This window comes from Amphibalanus amphitrite, unplaced genomic scaffold (assembly GCF_019059575.1).
Source record: "Amphibalanus amphitrite isolate SeventyFive unplaced genomic scaffold, NRLGWU_Aamphi_draft 001190F_arrow, whole genome shotgun sequence".
Classification (NCBI taxonomy): Eukaryota; Metazoa; Arthropoda; class Thecostraca; order Balanomorpha; family Balanidae; genus Amphibalanus; species Amphibalanus amphitrite.
This window is the reverse complement of record NW_024882684.1, coordinates 54739-74540: the sequence shown is the minus strand read 5'-3', so window position 1 is coordinate 74540 and position 19802 is coordinate 54739. Positions and strand designations below refer to the sequence as shown.

General features: G+C 56.9%; 1 protein-coding gene across 4 annotated transcripts in view; it reads left to right on the top strand.

Moving 5' to 3' along the window:
• The window catches only part of LOC122370959 (unextended protein-like), a 33022-nt gene that overhangs the window by 8532 nt on the left and 4688 nt on the right, over positions 1-19802 (top strand). For all 4 annotated transcript variants that reach the window (XM_043346954.1, XM_043346953.1, XM_043346952.1 and 1 more), the window contains exons 2-8: positions 3108-3408; positions 3640-4305; positions 11338-11509; positions 11775-11966; positions 12727-12873; positions 15173-15307; positions 16428-16543. In XM_043346954.1, the coding sequence (XP_043202889.1) occupies positions 3250-3408; positions 3640-4305; positions 11338-11509; positions 11775-11966; positions 12727-12873; positions 15173-15307; positions 16428-16543 (1587 nt within the window). In that variant the 5' untranslated portion in view covers positions 3108-3249. The remainder of the gene's footprint in view (positions 1-3107; positions 3409-3639; positions 4306-11337; positions 11510-11774; positions 11967-12726; positions 12874-15172; positions 15308-16427; positions 16544-19802) is intronic.

The window sequence follows — 19802 nt, the reverse complement described above, 5'->3', positions numbered from 1 at the left end:
ATGAGAGTGGGAAATCATTATAATCAAAACAGTGGCATACGTGCCCTCACCACGGTGAGGAAAGTGTAACCAGCAACGTTTAGAAAAATAAGTTGCCATTATGCAAAAAATGCATCAATAAACACGAGCACGGCTAGATAGCTTCTTTATAAGTAAGTTTATAAGTTTCATTCACATAAACCAATAATTTTTTGTTGCCTGTGAGAGGAGATATCAAAGTCTGGGCACGAAATATTCGGTTCTGTTTTCGGCCTCTTACTGCAGCCACCGGAATCCTGTTTCCAATCCAGTACTACTGTTATCTGTGCAGTAAGTAATGCGAAAATGTCAAGCCGACATTTCCATGTGTCATTTGCTCTGGCTAGTGCGCTGGCTGAAACTAAAACCTGATCTAAATGTAGTATGTACTTTTTATCATTTTTTGATGCATAGATTTCGAAGAGCAGAACCTTTTTGACATCGTTCTCTGGACGTCGCCTCCGCTTATACGAACCGGAATGGGGATTCCAACTGCGGGACCAGGCGATGCCGCTAATCAGGGGTGGAGATCTGTGAAAATGTCAGGGGGGGGGGGGTCCAGGCCGGGCAGATGGAGGCGGGCTGGATGCAGTACCATTGACTTACATAGCAGTAATTCGTTTTCAGGGGGTCCTGACCCCCCCCCCCCCCCGACCCCCGAGATCTCCACCTCTGCCGCTAATCACTTTGGAATAATAGCGCTAAGTGCATATTATGTTTTGCCTTATATCATATCCCCTTGTCCACGACCGCCTACCGTCTTCAGCCGTCCACCGATCCCTATACGCACAGGGCCGTCCACCGTTCCCTATACGCACAGGGCAGTGGACACTGGACAGGGCCGAGCGGACGTGTCGCCGGAGCCTGCCGCTGCCCCCCCCCCCGGCCCCACCCCCTGTTCTATGGCCTGTTCGCCTGCTGTATGTACTGTTTACCTGACCCAGATGCGTGGATTGTGTCCCACCCTGGCCCGTTTCGGAGGGGCCAGCCGGCGACTCGGCTGGTTCATGTCGGTCAACCTGCTGGTGTTCCTCCGATTAGGTCATGGCGCGATCCAGTCCTGGTTTCATTGCCTCTTTTGTTTGGCAGCATTATAGAGAAGTCTGTGATCTAGGTTCTTTTAATATTCGCAGTTATGTGTCTGAAATCGAAGTGATGTATGCATCCCGCCTTATTGTTTTTTTTTTTACACCAACCATGAGTAATAGTACTAGGGCTTTGATAATTATTAACCTTGACTTCAAAATTTGACCTTAGTCTTGCCTTCGGTCACCAAGGCGCTTATTAAAAGTGCCAGGCTGCATATTGCATGAATACTGACACCATACTTGTAATTTGCAACGACAAAAATGTTCCACTAGGCCGTTGTGTGTTGTCTGGTCACTGGTGTCCCTCCGGGCCGGTGTGTGTTGCCTGGTGTCCCGGTGGGCGGGTGTATGTTGTCTGGTGTCTCAGTGTGTGTTGTCTTGTGTCCCACTGGGCCAGAATGTGTTGTCTGGCGTCCCGCTGGCTTGTGTTTGTTGTCTGGTGTCCCGGTGGGCGGGTGTATGTTGCCTGGTGTCCCAGTGTGTGCTGTCTGGGTGTCCCGCTGGTTTGCGTTAGTTGTCTGGTGTCCCGGTGGGCGGGTGTGTGCTGTCTGGTGTCCCGGTGTATGTTGTCTGGTGTCCCAGCGTGTGTTGTCTGGCGTCCCGCTGGTTTGCGTTTGTTGTCTGGTGTCCCACTGGTTTGCGTTTGTCTGGTGTCCCACTGGTTTGCGTTTGTTGTCTGGTGTCCCGGTGACCGCCAGGCTGTTGGCGGCGGCCGCCGCGCCGTCTCCTGACCGCGCTCTCTCACGGCCCGCCTGTCCAGTGTCGGTGTACGACCCCTATCGATTGGTCAGCGCCGCCGGGCACTCTTGAGCCAGGCACTGCGGGCTGGCGCTACGAGCAAACCTATGCTGGGCACGCTTGGCTAGGACCGAAATTTCCATGCGGTTATGGGGACGGAGGATTTCCCCATCGGTCCGTTTGGGCGCCCGTGCTCGGTCTCAGACAGGCGTCGCGGTGTTCAGACGGGTTGGGTTGTATGTCGGACGCACCGGTTCACATCTGACACGCCGTCACCCAGGCGAGGCTCGGTAGTCGTACCGGTGGCGTCTGTTTCTTTCAGAACCGTATCCATAGGCACATGGTAATTTTAACTACCGGTCGCACCGAGCCAGCGGTGTGTACCGGCCAGCGGACATCTGTGCATTACATCACCCCGCTGGAGGACTGAACGTGCACTGGGTCTGGGCCTCTTACATGCCCCGATGGAGATCTGACATGGCCCGACCCGGGACAACCAGCGCACGCTTGTTAGCGGAACACGGCGGAACTTTGAGTCCTTGGTTGGCATAACTCACTTGAAACCCTGATTATAGGTTAGCGTGCGTGTGCACACTGCATGGCACAGTCTCCACTCTCCAGTCTCAACCACACCACAATATAATTTATCATTTCTGCTTGTTACTCCGTGCCCTGCGTGACGCAGCAATTGTGGCTGATATCGGCGGCGACAAACAATTTGTAGATCTTGCGCGCCTATTTCGGAAGAACTATCATGCATGCATTACTTATCACACTCGTCTGTACCAGTCATACTAGCCGATCCGTTCGAACGCGACTGCGTGGGATCGGACTGCTTTGCGGAACGTCTCGGATCGTGGCGCTACGCAGACTCTATGATCCCGGACCTTTAACTTTGGATCCCTTGATAAATTTTGCTAAATTTTCCCCAAATAAATATCGTGGCGACGGATTAATATGTTTCTCGACAGCCTTCTCGTATTCCGTGGATATATTTTTTGTGAAACATGAAGTTCACAATTTTGGTCAGCGATGAGAGAATAGGACATTAACTGAATTTGGAGTATTTCGAATTAGTCGCTGCTATTGTGTGGCTCCGGACTTGTAAGTGCTCTTGTCTCGGTGTATGATCCGAACCGACCAGACCTGACAGTCTAACCGACCTGACTTGACCCAACATGACCTTATCTGACCTGTGCCTGAGGTAAACTAACCTGACCTTACCCTACCTGACCTGCCCTGACCTGACCTGTCTGGCTGCAGACGGCGGCGTCAGGTGGAGACTGCCGCGGCGGGCGCCGGCACTGGCCCGGAGCTGACGGCCGCCGGCCCGGACCCTGCCGCCGCCGCCGCCGGCCCGGTGCTGGCCGGTCTGCGCGTGGAGGTCTCCTACAAGCCGCCGGACATGGGCTCGGACGGCGTCATCAGCGTGCTGCAGGACCGCGAGGCCACGCTGCGCCTATTCGGCGCCGGCCTGGCCGACGGGCTGCGCTTCAAGTTCACCGGCGACGCGCTGGAGCCGGGCGCCAGCTGCGAGCAGAGCCAGACCACCGTGGCGTTCGAGGTGGGTCCGTCGGTCCGTCCGGGACCGATGAAGTTCTAGCTGTAACCTTGCAGTATCTCCGAGCGGTCCCGACTGACCGGTGCGGTAAACTCTGTCTATACTGTTGGTCCAGTCCTGTCTGTAAGCGATGCGGTACATCTCTCTGCCCTGTGTAACCCGCGCGGTAGGTCTGTACTGTTGGCACATTCCTGTCTGTAACCGGTGCTCGGTGTCTGTCTGTCCGTGCTGCAGCTGAAGTCGGTGGATGCGGCCGGCACGTCGGGGCTGCTGACGGTGGTGTTGCCGCAGCTGCCCAGCGGCGCCGAGCGGTTCTACGTGTGCGGCCAGCCGGCCGGCGGCGGCCCCTACACCCACCTGGGCTCTCAGCCGTACCTGGCTATCGGCACGTTCCCGCCGCTGCTGCCGCTGGCGCTGCATGTGGTGCTGCTGGTGGTGCTGCTCTGCTTGTCGGGCCTGTTCTCCGGACTCAACCTGGGCCTGATGGCGCTCAACATCACCGAGCTGAAGCTGGTGCTGTCCACGGGCACGGACAGCGAGAAGGGCTGGGCGCGCACCATCATCCCTGTGCGCAACCACGGCAACTACCTGCTCTGCACCCTGCTGCTCGGTAACGTGCTCGTCAACTCGTCACTCACCATCCTGCTGGACGAGCTCACCTCCGGCATCGTGGCCGTCATCGGCTCCACCCTGGGCATCGTCATATTCGGCGAGATCGTGCCGCAGGCGCTGTGCTCGCGCCACGGCCTGGCCGTCGGCGCCAAGACCATCTACCTGACCAAGCTGTTCATGATCGTCACGTCGCCGCTCAGCTACCCGATCTCGCTGATCCTGGACCGGGTGCTCGGCGAGGAGATCGGAAACACCTACAACCGCGACCGGCTCAAGGAGCTCATCAAGGCAAGTGGCCCGATATCTACTCCTCCCCACACTCACCCAACCTAACGCCGCGACAAACCACATGGACGAGCGCGCACACCAACAAAATCCTGATAACTTTCAAAGCCTCGTATTCTAAAGAACAGTTCTTTTCCCGTCCCTAAAATACACGATGAACGTTTCGGCGTCACCGCAATCAGCCTGTCAAATGTTATCTTCAGTTGTTACAGTTCGCCTGTATCTCCGCAAATCCATTGGGTATAGCTGAAAGGGTGAATTTGTGTTCGTGTAAAGATAGCAATCACCGAACAATGTAGAACTGTATATTGAAACAACATATATTTTTCCTTTCAAATTTACCTTGCTGAACCGACCGGCGGCGCTGGGACCGATCCCGAAGGTTAAAGTCTAATTGATGTCTGGATGGGGCCCTAGCTCAGCACGTTGTCTGGATAACCTTTGTCAGCGCCAGCAGAAATTTGCTTCCGTGAAGCAGTTGAGGGCTATGTGTTTAACACCTATTTTTATTCGTCCTATCTAGTTCGACCAAATCAGGTGTCAGTTGACACTTGTAGCGCAGACCCAGTGGCGTTGATATGATTACGTGTGCTGCCGTATGGCGTGAGTGCCGAATTACGGTGGTTGCGCCGATTGCAGCCGTGGGACGTGTCGGTGTGTTGTGAGAGGCGCGCGGTGGGGCCGCGCCGGCGACGGCGCAGCTCGATAGTGCGGGTGGTACGGCCGGGACCGAGCCGACGGGACGCCCCCCGCCCCCCGCCCCGCCCCGCCCCGGCCCGGCCGACCGGCGGCGCCGGGACCGATCCTGAACGAGACGCGCAGCACTCGGCCGTCAGGGAACGCGCGTCAGTCTGTGTGCACCTGAGGCTGATTCTGTGGCACAGGTTCATGCGTAGAAGCCGATAGCTTCCACAAAAGTTCCACAGCAGAGCAGTCTGATCGGTCGATAGTTTAATCTGCCTTCCGCTGGTAGTGATTTTGGGACGCCTGTTTCGCTGTCGTGTCGGGCCGACCTGATCGGGCCGCGAATCGATGTCGAATCCCCGGCGGCTCGTCGGGGCTCGCTGAGCGGCCGCGGCGTCGACCCGGTGGCGGCCGGCGCGCCTCAGACTGCTCCGGGCCGGCTCCCTCGCAGTACCGGGTGACCCACTGCGGTACCTGGGGGCGGCCGTGAGGCGCCGCCTGCCCGTCACCCGTTACTCGGCCCGTCCGCGCTCCGCTCCCGATGTAAATCACACGCGCGGCTCATTGTTGCGCGGGCCGGCGCGGCGCCGATTTGGCAGTGACTGACGCCGCGCGGGGGACGGCGGCGCCGTCCAACCCCGGACCTCCTGGAAGCGCGTCGGCGGCCGCCGGCTAACGGTTGCGCCGCGACCTCCATTTCCCTCGCCAGGGTCACCCGGGAAATGGGAACACTTGCATATGGCTCGGTACATATTCGCCGAATTGACTGGACGCGCTACTGCTGGGGTGTGGAAATCGGGCGCACCACCAGCACCACTTCAACCAGTGGTGCTGCTTCCGTTTGTGGCACGTGACTGCTTCACCGTGCCGGGATCTGACAGCCTCCCCGGCTGGGCACTGGGACCGCGAACCCTCTGCAGCCGGAGCGTACCGCCGGGAGCGGTCGGACTGTGCCTCTGAGAGCGGTCCCCGCCAACTACACATGTACCACCGGAAACGGTCCCCAGCGGCTATGTATGTCCCAATGAGAACGGTTCTCATATCTCGCCACTAGGAGTTCGTGACCTACCCCTGTCCCCCGCGAGAGGCCTTCGGAGGCCGTGCTTTCCACTGTCGCCGCCCTCTGAGTGCCCGCTGGTGTTCCAGGAAGACCTAGCTGTCCTCCGAGGACCCCCCGGCCGTCCTCCGAGGACCCCCGGCCGTCCTCCGAGGACCCCCGGCCGTCCTGTCACGTGGTGCCGCCCGCGCCGGTGCGGCGACTTTCTCCACAGAGGCGCCGGGCGGCGGCCTCGCCCGCCTCGCCCTCTCCGTTCCGTTCAATACGCGTGCTGTTGGCGGTCGGCCAGCCGGCAGCCAAGGTCACCAGACGGCCGCGACGGTCACGGCGGGCGGTGGGGGTCCGTCAGCGCCCGGTCAGCTGACCGGCGGGGAGCACCTCCCCGTCAGCAGCTCCCCACACTGACCGGCGGGGAGCACCTCCCCGGCAGCAGATCCCCACACTGACCGGCGGGGAGCACCTCCCGGCAGCAGCTCCCCACACTGACCGGCGGGGAGCAGCAGCTCCCCACACTGACCGGCTGGTGGGGAGCACCTCCCCGGCAGCAGCTCCCCACACTGACCGGCGGGGAGCACCTCCCGGCAGCAGATCCCCACACTGACCGGCGGGGAGCAGCTCCCCACACTGACCGGCTGGCGGGGAGCACCTCCCGGCAGCAGCTCCCCACACTGACCGGCGGGGAGCACCTCCCGGCAGCAGCTCCCCACACTGACCGGCGGGGAGCACCTCCCCGGCAGCAGATCCCCACACTGACCGGCGGGGAGCACCTCCCGGCAGCAGCTCCCCACTCTGACCGGTCGGGGAGCACCTCCCGGCAGCAGCTCCCCACACTGACCGGCTGGTGGGGAGGTGGACTGGCCGGCGCCGTCGTCACCGCGCGGTCACCGGCGCAGCCCGGACCCCAGGCGGCCACGTGTAACGGCCGGTCTCGGTGACCCCCGACAGACTCGGCGCCCACTCCGTGTGCCAACGAGATCAAACCATTCCTTGTTGATGCTGTCTCAGGAGTGCCCATTCCCTCTCCGTTCGGCTGCTGAGAGCTGTCGCCCCCTCGATCCTGTGCGTTTGTGTTATGATAATGCCATTAAGCCCAAATTATGTGGCTTTTTATCAATATGGCTCCAAATATTAATTTGTAACTAGAAAACTAAGCAACAACGATGTCGTGCGTCGTAAAGAAGGGCGATTAGAATTAGAACGGAACTTTACCAGAAGTAGCCGATGGTTGTATCAATGATATGATCGATCTAGCAATCAATGCTCCGCTACAGACTGGGATATTGGAGTGGGGGAACGTCCCTGTAAAGATAGATGGGCAATGACACATGATGCAAGGAAGTAGATTTACCAAGTCGAGATAGTGAACCATAATGTGAGCCCCGCCCCTAGGCGTACGCACAGGGAAGCAGACACGCAGATAATGGGTAGGGACGTTACCCAAACACCCCGGAAAGGGATGTGAGCCGTCCCACAGTTACAGCGAAGCAGCCGCCAGGCCGAGCTGGCGGGTGTTGTTCAGTCGGGACCCAGTTTAGCTGGCCGTTACTGGTCTGCCTGCCACCTGTGAGCGCCGAGCGGTCGGCGGCCGATCGGCGCGGCCGCCAATAGCCGCAGAACGCTCACGTCGCGACCGACGGCAGGTATTTTAGAATACCGCCGACGGTCGGGCGGGCGGGCGGCCTGGCCGGATGCCCAGCTTCCGCCGTAAACACGGCCTGTTCGCCTGTCGGTGTGTGTGGCTCGGCTGCCGGCGGAGCAGTCAGGGCCGGGGGTCGGGTGCCAGTCAGCGGCCGTCACCGACAGCAGGGGGTGTCACCGTCGGCCCGGAGCGCTGACTGACGTACCGGCGGGTGACTGGGACACCTGCCTACGACCCGCATCCAGCACCTCCGACCCGCGGCCGGCCCGGCCGGCTGCGGGCCGCCACCCGCTCCAGCCCCAGGGCGCTGACGTCACGGCCGAAACTGAGAGCGGCGGCGGCGGCCGTGACCGTGACCGGGCGCGCCGCCGCCGCTCGGTGGGCGGCCGGTCGATGGCCGACTCCATGGCGAGCCGGGTAACGCTACTGCCGCGGCTGCAGGACGGTCCAAACAGCTGGCAGGCGCCGCGTGTCACCTGATGATGCCACAGCAGAGATTGGGAGGGAGAGGACGCCCCACCCACACCCACGCCCGCCTGGGTGTGTGTATTGGCGTGATGCGGCTCCAGTCCGTCCGAGCTGTCCTGGCCCGGGGCCGGGGAAGCCCCGCGGCGGACTGCCGGTCACTGTCCGACTTCCGACCGGCTCCGGAGTCCGCCGCCGACACGATCAGGGCAATGACGCGGGCCGGGCGACGTGTTCCGGCTCAAACTGCCATCGGCAGAGGCCGCAGCGGCTGATCGATCGACGATGGACCGCCACGCAGTCCGCAGAACGCGCCCGTCCCGGCTCAGATAGGCCAGGCAGGACTGAGGGTTTTCTGGTCTCCAGCCTTACGGGCTGATGCCGCCGCTCGGTCGGTGGACGGAGCCGCCGGCCGGCGTGCGTGTGTCAGTGTGCTCCGGTGTCCTTTGGTGGGTACGGTCGATGGGGGCGCGGGCGTCGGACCGGCTCTGGTGGCCGCGATCCCCGGCCGTGGCACAAAGAAGCCGTACACTACAGCCCGCGTAATAGCGGTGTCTTCCGCGACACTGCACAGTGGGGATTTTTCCGATCTAGCACGTATTTATTCGTAGAGGGCAAACCATAGGTAGAATTGTAGCCAGATTGTGCACAGATGTTGGCTGGTGTGTCCTGGTGAGAATTTTACCTGTAAATGTGCATAATCAACATAGTATAGGGGGTTCAATTGGACCCCCCTCTCAGCCGTTTGGCCCCTGATCAAGCTAGAGCTTCGCGGAAAAGTCCAGCGTGCTGCCTATGACGAAATTAGGCCGAATATATCCAATTTCAAAGTCCAAGGTCATAAGCTGACTTTCCAAGTCAGTTTAATGACCCAACTAAAGTTGGGAAATCGAGACCTCTTGAAACTTCGCAAAGTTAGGGTGTTACGGGGTATTTTGGGGTGCTGATCAGTGATCACGAATTTCATGTTAGTTTTGATCACAGACGATGTCTTTATGCATTTAGGCCAGGTCGGGTCAGGTCAGGTTAGATCAATTAGTAGGCGTCCTGCCGGCCATCCATAGAAGTGTCACCTACTACTGATAGCTTCGTAACATGGAACGAAGGCACTAGAACTACTTCGTAAATATTCAAATGGCTGCTAAAATCGAAATCAGCACCAAAAACTACCCTAGAAACAAGTAAAACTCGAAAAAGTGAACCAAGGTCATCAAAAGGTCAATGACCTTGACTTGACCTTCACGTGACCTTGACTCCCACCATTATGCATGGCACCAACATCATTTCACATATTTGAACGTTTAAAACCACAAAAAGACTGGAAACCGCGGATAATGTGAGCTGGCATACGCCGAATCGCGATTCCGGCCAAACATGGTCTCGAGAAATATGCCACAGGTCAAAGGTCAGTTGGGTCAGAGTCATGAAATTTTTAGGTTAGATGTAAAATTGATGATCTCGAGGGTACCGAAAGTTTCGGCGCGATCGGCCGCTTTTTGCGCGAGTAATTTGCGGAAAACCATGGGGTTTTATCCGACCCCTTCCCCCTCCCCCTCCCCACAAGTGCGATGGTTAAAGGAAATAGTTCACATTTTAACATGGGTTTTGAACTGGAATAGCAGTTCCGTAGCTTGGGCTGAGACGAGCATAAATCAGGAGCTTTTACAGCCCAACGATCACCCTAGGCAAAGATATTCTATTTCTCGTCCCGAAAAATGTGTCTTGCGTTGAGGATGTGTGCCTTGCATATATTCGCATCCAGTATGAAACGAGCATGGGTCCCGAAAATTCTTCAGAAACTAGAGAAACTATCTACGAGAACTCTACAGAAATTCGCTCCAGTGAGGTGCTCCAGTAACAAAAGCACGAGCAGATCGCCCAAATGCCGGTGGCCGCGATAATTTCTTAGTTTCTGAAGAATTTTCGGGACCCATGCTCTTTTCATACTGGATCGCGTGTGCCTTACAGAAACTGAAAAGTTCTTCCTATATCAAAAATATAGAAAATAATCTTTTGCTGTAAAAAGGTTTTATTTTCTTTGCTGATCATTTTGAACATAAAAAATCACAAATCCATTGCAAAAAAAATAATTTCGTGAAAGTGAACTATTTCCTTTAATAAGGTTATGGTATGTATAATTTACGCTTGTCATCCTATTCCTAATGAATGTGTCTCAGAAAATATGCATCATATAAATCACGAAGTAAAATAATTCGCCTATGTCCGGAACATACCTATATCGTGCTGTTTGCCCTAGCGCTCCTCGAGTGGGGTGTTAAGATACTCTAATGTGAATATTCCGTGTTCAGGCAAGTTTCGGCAGCCAAACTAGGCGTTGTCTTGTGCAGAAGAAAGTGGCGAATTCGATAGGATATATTTCGGAGTGGAAAAGTGTGGAGAACATTATTGATTTCCTACATTTATTTAGAATACCATTCCTTCAATATGGTGTCTGTAAGGGTTTTTTGTAAAGGGCATTTTTGTGACCTTAGTAAGGTTGTGGCATACTTTCTGTTTGCCATTCCATTCCTAATAAAGGTGCCTTTCAGGCGATATGCAACTTTAAGACCTCGCAAGATTAAAACCAACAGGACAGGACAATGAAATTGAGCTATACTTTCGGGCCTTGCTGAGCCCATTGAGTAATCACGCATGAGTGTGAACTTTGGGCGCATTTTTCCTAGTTTTGCTGTGGACATACAGATAAAACAATGCCATATATGAAAAATTCAGACATTTCTTAGCTCTACTGACACAAAAAATAAACAAAAATCCAAAAAATATTTTTTGAATTAATAGGCGCTAGATCGGAAAAATCCCCACTGTGCACTGGAGAGATTCCCACTGATATGTGGTGTGGGCCCTGCTGCCTGCCTGGCCTGGATTTGGGTGCCGCTCTGCCCAGTGTATGCTGCCCAGTCGGGAGTAGGGCTCTGCCCAACCTGTTTAGTGTATGTATATCATTGGCGTTGTACTCTCGGATTATTTCTCCGTGATTATAAACAGACCCAGACAATTTAGCTGGTCCTATGCGGTGGGGCGCCGGTCGAAACTGCGCGGTGCTGCCCGCTGGCCGCCGGGGTCGGGTCGACGGCCAACGGCCTACCCTCATTGCTGTAACCTGACGGTGGCCGTGATCTGACCCGCCGTGATCTGACCTGACCTGACCGTGACCTTTGTGTCCCTGCAGCTCAACAAGGACGACATGGGTCTGGAGAACGAGGAGCAGAACATGATCGTGGGCGCGCTGGACCTGAAGGCCAAGACGGTGGCAGACGTGATGACGCCGCTGGAAGACGTCTACATGCTGCCCTACGTGGCCATCCTCGACTACCAGACCATCTCAGAGATCATGGAGCAGGGTGAGCGGCGGTGGGGCGCCGGGCCTGCCGCCGACCGCCAGCGCGGCCGCCTTATCCGACCTGCGCCGGAAGCCATACGCCCTTCGGCGCTCGATGAATGCTGAGTGATCAGATTGGCGTGAGCGAATGCATGTAACATTGGTAACAGTGTAGTGTTTTGTCATTGTTTGCTCCCGGGATCTATTCCGTGTGTCGGCCGGCGGCGCTGCCTCCCGCGGGGCTCAGTGCCGCCCTGCGTCTGACGCCCGGCCCCTCCCCGCCCCAGGCTACTCGCGGATACCGGTGTACGAGGGCGACCGCTCCAACATCGTGGCCGTGATGCTGGCCAAGGACATGGCGTTTGTCGACCCGGACGACTGCACGCCCATCAAGACGCTGTGCCACTTCTACCAGAACCCGTGGTCGTTCGTCTTCGAGGACGTCACGCTGGACGTTATGCTCCGCGAGTTCAAAGAAGGTGGGTGTCGGCCGGTCAGCTCCTCCAGCCGAGACAGACCGGGCGGCGCCCGCGAACACTGGTCTGTGTTTAAAAGTTAAAAACAGTGTGCTGACAAGCTTCTTATCTGCTGTTTACCTGAAGTGGTGGATTTGTGAATGGCGTAACCTTTTTATCATATCAGTGGCTCAAGGAGCGATTAACATGCTCAGGAGGCCTGCGATATGATTGTCGTATAGTTTCAGTAACTGAGCGGTGTATACCCAGGGGCGTATACCGTAACAGTAGCGCCGGGCAGTCTGTGTGCCGTGGGTAATTAATCACAGACAGCATACCGCCACCGAGTCGAGTCATCCAGCGCCCAGCGACCCCCGCCAGGCCACACCGTCACTGACGTGTCAATTATTTGGTTTGCAACTGGACCAGATAGGATTTCATCAGCAACCAAAACCAGGTGGCATCCGTACTGTGCATCAGTAACTCACAGCGGCTGCCGCTCATCAGAAAATGCTTACCGCGGGGCGGGAGGCCGGCCGGGGCGGAAGGGCTGTTTGTTTGGCGGGGCCCGATCTGTGGCGCGGGGAGAGCCGGTCCGTGGCGGGGCGGTGCTGGCCTCAGCTGCTAACAGACGGCAGCCGCTGAGGGTCGGCGGGCGGGACTCTACCCGGGCGGGTCACCGGGTCCTGCCGGCTGCCGTAACACTACAGTCGCAGTATCGGATCGCTCCAAGGTCAGTATTCATGACCTCAGCGCGCTGACGTGTGTGCCGCGCCGTTCACAGGCAACAAGGGCCACATGGCGTTCGTGCAGCGGGTGGTCACGGAGACGGTGGGCGACCCGTACTACGAGCTGGTCGGCCTGGTCACCCTGGAGGACGTCATTGAGGAGATGATCCAGTCCGAGATCGTCGACGAGACGGACGTACTCAGTGAGTGGCCCGTCCAGGGGACATGTCCCTCCCCTGCCCGGGACCAGACGGACGTGCTCCCCCCTCCCCCCTTCAGCAGCGGTCTGAACTCCCTCAGCGACTCCGTGCTCTCTCCTCGTAGAGCCTCTCTCCTCGTAGAGCCTCTCTCCCCGTAGAGCCTCTCTCCCCGTGGAGCCTCTCTCCCAGTAGAGCCTCTCTCCCTGTAGAGCCTCTCTCCCAGTATGTAGAGCCTCTCTCTCCGTAGAGCCTCTCTGCACGGCACCGCCCTTTGTCCGATGGCGCTCCGACTGTCACTGACCGTGCTGCGCTTTTCGGAATCGTTCGTGCCGTATAGTTTTTCCGCGGTGTATTTCCGTCCGGTTCGGTCCGTTCTTTTATCAGTAAATGTGGTTCTGGACTTATCCCGCGTATATTGCGTGAGTCACTCTGCTCGCCGCCCACCTATGTGACTCGTGTGATTCTCTGAACTCTAACGGTACTGACATAAATCCCACGCTGTTTCATCGACTTCTCACCGAGTCGGTGAGCTCTCAGTTCTCACGATTCTGTCATGTGCCATCCCACTCCGCTAACAGTGACACATTCCTTACTGATTGGTCATGTATGTCTGCAATATCTGCACCGACATCCAAATCACACGCAATGTCCGCTGCATCTGCCCCTGATGGCCATCTCCAAGTGCTGAGCTTTCTGTCACCCATTGGACTGCCCCTCCCCCTGGATCTGGATATCCTGCGCTGTGACGCGTCCATAACCCTTTCCCGGCCAACCGTTCGGCCCTGGTACGTCTGGAGAGGGTAGTGTATATGTTTGGAGAGGGGAGGGACCGGTTTCATCTGGCCGCGGTCCCGGCTCCACTCTGTCCGTCCGCCGTCTGCCCCGGCCCGTCTGCTCCGCCGCCGCTGCACCGGTTGTCAGCGAGCGGCGCCGGTCGTGTAGCACCCACGGCGTTTTTACGGCGGCCTCCCCTGTGGTCCCGGTCTCGAACCGGAGACACATGATTGCTCGCTCAGGGGGCGGGGGGGGGGGGGGGTCGGCCGCTCCTTTCCCGAGAATCGTCCGGCCGCGCGCCCGGGACCTGATGAAACTGGGGTGGGTAGTGAGGGAGGGGCGCCACGCAGTCGCGGCGGCACGTCGGTCGGAAGTCGGGAGCCGCGGCACCACCGACCGTGGGAGGGAGGGCCTCCGCTGACTCCGGCCGGACTGCCGGTGGCGGACCGCGGTCACTGCGCTCAATGGTACGGCATGGCGCCAATTGCGGGCCGCTCTCGGTGACATGGGTCGATGTGTCATACGTCCGGTAAGCCTGCCGGGCTAGCACCGAGCGCCTGTGCCATGGGGTCCAGTAGCAGTCGGCTGGATAGGGGGATACCGAGCGTCCAGCGGCAGCCGGCGGATAGGGGGATGCCAAGCGCTTGTGCCTCCAGGCCATCCAGCCGCAGTCGGCGGGATGTGAGGGGAGGGGGAGTACCGAGCGGGTTGTGTCACACAGTCCAGCTGCAGCCGGCAGACTGGGGATACCGAGCGCCTGTGTCACACAGGACGCCCTGGTGCCGGTCTTATCTCCCCTACTGCCGCAATATCTCCCTGATCAATCGGCGCCTTGTAGCTGCGACAAACAAACGTCCGAGACTTCCGCCGGCGCGGCGGCCACTCCCGGCTCTGCGAACCGGGCCGGCGCTCGGCGGAACGGTGGGGACCGCGCTGCAAGGAGTGGCCGGTAGCGCGAACTGCCGGGTGTGGCGGCGCCCGGCGGATAGAGAGCAGCGCGGGGCGCCGGGACAGGGCACGGCCGGGTGGGCGGACCCGGCACGGCTGGGACTGATACCCTGTGGTGGGGGCCGCCGGTCGGACTAATGCCGTGATGTGTGGAGGTACCGTTGGGGTGATCGTTTGTATAATGTTAGACAATCGGTAAGGCTGATACCGGGTTATGGGCCATCGGTAGGGCTGCCTCCATGCTGTGTGCCCGACTCCGTCGGTACCTCAGTGGCGTATCCATCGGTAGGGCTGCCTCCATGCTGTGTGCCCGACTCCGTCGGTACCTCAGTGGCGTATCCGTCAGTGAGGATGCAGTTCAGGAGGCCCGCTCGCCCCCGACATCCGAGCAGCCGGGGCCGGGGCCGAGGCGGGGGCCCAGCGGCGCCCACATCCGATCGGCCGCCGGCTCGAATTGTATTGATCAGACGCCGGCGGCGGACTGCGTAGTAGGGGAACGGGTGGTGGGTGTCCGTGGACGGGCGGGGGCGCCGCCTGACCTCCCCTCTGACCCCTGACCTCCCCCCTCCCCACCCCGCAGTCGACAACAAGACCAAGAAGCGCCGCGGCAAGAAGCGCCGCATGCCGGACCCGATCGCGTTCGCGCAGCCGACCAACAACCAGATTCACATATCGCCGCAGCTGGCGCTGGCCACCTTCCAGTTCCTTCAGACAGGTGAGCAGACTGTGTGATACTGCCCCCCCCCCCCCCCGCCTTCCAGTTCCCTCAGACAGGTGAGCAGACTGTGTGGTACTCCCTCTCGGAAGAGGCTGACTGTATGGGAGGTCAGCTTCAGTATTCTGCCCAGTGTCGTCAGCTCTCCCTCCCTCTGCTCTGGGCTGTGATGTGACCGAGCTTGGCGCTATGGTCGGTACGCCGGACCGAGAGGCGGTGCACCATTGTACACCCCTCACCAGGTGCCGACCGTGAGCCGACACTATCGGTCCTGTCCGTACTGTGCAGTCTTTGTGCCGTCATATCTGTTACTGTATGCCTGGCCTATTCAAATACATTAGCCTGAGGGGTGTGGTAATAACTGGTGTAAGCAAAGTGACCACGGTCAAAAACGAATTACCAAGTCAACATTTTGGGATGGCCTCGTTCAAAAAACGGCTAAGAGCTTCGGTCTAGACAATTATTTTATCGTTGGCATACAGTAAAATACATACCAAACTCGGCCGGTGATAAATTTTTAAGACCTCAGTCCTTACTGATTTTTGAACTCGGCCTTCGGCCTCGTTCAAAAATTCAGTAAGGACCTTGGTCTTGAAAATTTATTTACACCGGCCTCGTTCAGTATTATATATCACCGTGTTTGTTTTTGCAATGCTAGATAGTCAACACTTGTGACACTGCTGCACGGCGTATCTCGTTTTTTCCTCCTCCTACTCTCTCCCTCTCCCTCTCTCTCTCTCCCTCTCCCTCTCCCTCTCCCTCTCCCTCTCCCTCTCCCTCTCCCTCTCCCTCTCCCTCTCCCTCTCCCTCTCCCTCTCCCTCTCCCTCTCCCTCTCCCTCTCCCTCTCCCTCTCCCTCTCCCTCTCCCTCTCCCTCTCCCTCTCTCTCTCTCTCTCTCTCTCTCTCTCTCTCTCTCTCTCTCTCTCTCTCTCTCTCTCTCTCTCTCTCTCTCTCTCTCTCTCTCTCGCCCTTTTTCGCCACTCCATCTTCCCCTTCATCTCATACCGCTCCAGGGACAGTATTGTTGTTTACTACCGTACCGCGCTGGTCGTAAATGTGGTGATTTCTCCTCGTACTGCGCCGGTCGTCTGACGATCCGTTCCCCCTGTGATCCGGACAGTGGAGCCGTTCAAGAACGAGTTCATCTGCCCGTCGGTGCTGAAAAAGATGCTCGAGCGCGACGTCGTGCGCCACATCAAGCCCCGCGACGACGCGAACGTCTACATCTACGAACGGGTTAGTGGCGGCTGTCGGGGTCAGTTAGGTGCTGCCCGGGGTCAGTGGCAGTTACCGGGGGGGGGGGGGGGGGAGGAGTCGAACGGTGGGGGTGTGCGTGCTTGGCTCAGTAGCTGGCGCGAGTTATTAATTGATATCGTGCTGTCATTTCACAATATGTTGACCCCATGCCAGTGACATTTTATTTTAGGTTAAACGGCATCATTGTGAATTATGTTCGTACTCTGAAATCCTGAAACACGGGTCAGTCTCGCCACTTCCACAGCAGTACTACACTATTAAAAAGAATAACATTTCATGTAAAATTTGACAAGTTACATATGATATTCTTCTATCTGAAATATTTAGGTGTCAGAGTTGGTGTCTGATGCCAGAAGCTCGCGGGGCAGACCTGTGCAGTGTGTACTTCCTTTTTCTGGGCATTTTTTTGTAAGTAATCTGACTTTGTAAAAGCTTTGTACCACTGAGGATCGTTTCCACCTATAATTTCTTCGTTTTCTTTTCTTGTTTTTATGATATAGTCTCCATTTAATTAATTAAGCTGTAGGTATTTGGAGAAGCAAGCTTAAATTTGGCTTGAGATCTGATTTCGGGAAAAGTCGGAATTGCATTTTAAGATATTTGGATCTATAGGACGAGTACATTGGGTCCGCCTTATTGGGCCCCTTGAAATTTCTATGTTCACAACGAAATAGTGTTTGCCCGGCTCTGTTGACAGCTGGGAGAGGCATACTTAGCGTTCTTAGTCAGCTTTACGACGGTTTTCTGGTTCGTTGTGATGACGAATTCCGTCGGTTTTTAATTCGGATTAATCTCGCGGCGATCACGCTGGTCCGTGGTTACACGTTATCATTCCCACTAGCTGCGGCGATTTCGTCACCCTCGCCGCAGAGTCGGTATATGTTGGATGTCACGATAGCGTGGCGGCGTGATCTGCAGCTCGGAGGTGTGCCCGGCCGGCCGTGTGGCGGGGAGATTTCCGCCGCTCAGCTCGGGTGTGCGCGCCGGCCGGTCAGGTGGGCCGCCGGCCCCGCCGGAGTCGGCTCTGCGGTTGTGGTCGTTGGATGACTGCTGCTCTGCACACTCCCCGTGTGTCCGGTGTTCGTACGGCCCGGGCCGGTCGGCTCGGCAGACTCGGGTCGGCACAGGTGCAGCCGTACCGCTCCTCCCGGGCCCGTGTCCACGGCGGCCGTGCCGCGGCGCTCTGCGTGCCGCTGCTGCCCGCTCCTGTGTGCTGGCGGCCGGCTGCGGTCATCGTGTCACGTGCACTGATAGTGTCACCGTGGGACGAGGAGGGGCTGGGGTACCGGGATTGAACACACAAACACTGCACACGGACCCGCGTAGATAGGGAGATGCCGACGGGTGGGCCGTGCGCCGGGAGTGTATGTAGTAAAATCAGAAAGCCGGTATTAGTGGAAAATAGGAGTTCGAATATCAACTGTCTCTATCATTATCGTGGCGTAAAAAGTACCCGGATTGCCTGCTTCAAATCGTTTATAGACCTTACCGTTAACCGGTTGCGCATTTATCGTCTTCTAGTTTGCGGGAATTGCCGTGGTTACTAAGATGAGATCAGTGACATTTATTTATGTCCTTTGTGTTTTTATATCGGGGACAAGATCAGATATATGTGGCCATAAAGCCGCACCAGGCTGCCAGTGTCGCGTCCCGGCCCGCGAGTTACCTAAGTGTGGAACTACAAGTCGATTCTAGGGCTCTGATTGGTGACTTTGGTCGGGGGATGACGCTTATAGCATGACGTCACTCGCGTACTTGGCCGGACCAACGGCGCAGCGCAGGCGCGCCGAGCCAACCCAGAGGCTCTCAAACTCAATTGTACAGATCCTGCGCATTGAATGGCGAAACTTCGGCGAGTTCGCTTGAGTTTGGAAGCCCCTGCCAGAGGACTGGAGACGGCCGGATTATTTGCTGGACAGTGGGCAGCGCAGATGGCGATTGACGGTGCCAAAAAGATGATAGGGGAAAAGGAGTTGAGACTTTAGCAGTGAATTATAAGCCTGTTGCATAGCTGAGTGGTAAATTGTAAAATACTAAGGGTTTGAAGAGATGCAGTGTAGTTAAGCCGACTCAGGGGCATTCTGCCGAGTTATGTAAGGCGGAAGGGTCGCAACTCGCAAGTCGTTTGTTTCCATGATTGCCTGATTAAAATGTAAAGCGTATCTAATGTTTAGTTGATAATACAGCGAGGTTGGGCATCTGCTCAATCCATTTCTTCTCTGCAATAGTGCATTCGCCACTGTAATTCATTGTAAGAGGCACTGGGCTGCGCCGCCTGTTAATTATTCCGAAACCACCAGTGAACTCATTTGCTGTCGTCACAGTCACTCACAACAATACGAATCGTTCAGTCGTGCGCTGGGGGTCCGCCAAGTTTAATTGTGCTGCAGAATGCAGACTGGACCGCCGAGAATATAACACTTCCGTCTTCCTGGGCGAGCGGCGCATTGGAGCCGAAGGAAACTGCTTCAGTTTTTTTGTGGGGAGGATACCCATGTTTGAAAATTATGTTATGGAATGGTGTGATAAGGAAAAGGACGGTTTCTTGAATTGAGGGCTGTGGAGAAGAGGCAGATTTTCTCATTTGCTACCCGATGCAACGCAAAAAGACGCAAATGTTGCACATTGCCGCTTAATAAGTCTAATAAAAGATAAGGGACTTCGTGAATCATGCCTAATTGACCGCGACCAAGTTATTTGCCAATGCAGGTAGGCACTAGGTAGGTAGATACTCATTTGTGAACAGAACGTTCTACCACCCCTCGCCAGAAATTCAATCAGCAGTTGCTTATTAAAACGTTTGAGTGCACCTGACAACCTTTAAAAATGACGTCCTCCCTTTCAATGGTTCGTGCGAAGACACAAAGCCAGAATCAGCCAAGCAATATCGGAATCCATTGCGCAGTGTGTCGGATGTGCCCCCAGTTTTCAATCCACATAGCATAGCACACACTGCTAAATGCAGGTACGCTCACCTACACATTAGGTATTCGAAGGACTTAATAGCTCATACACATGGAAGAAACACATGAAATGTGATTTATAGCTGCAGCAGAAGTTTGGCGTCCGATGCCTCTTCGCCAAGTTAAGACCATGCCAATCTCGGCCAGTCTGCCGCTGCGCCGGCACTGGCCGTGGTGTGACGTCATCCGGCCGGCTCGGCGCTGGGTAGTTCCACACTTAGGTAACTCGCTCCCGGCCCGGCCCGTCAGCCCGTCGGGCTTCTGTGCGGGCCGAT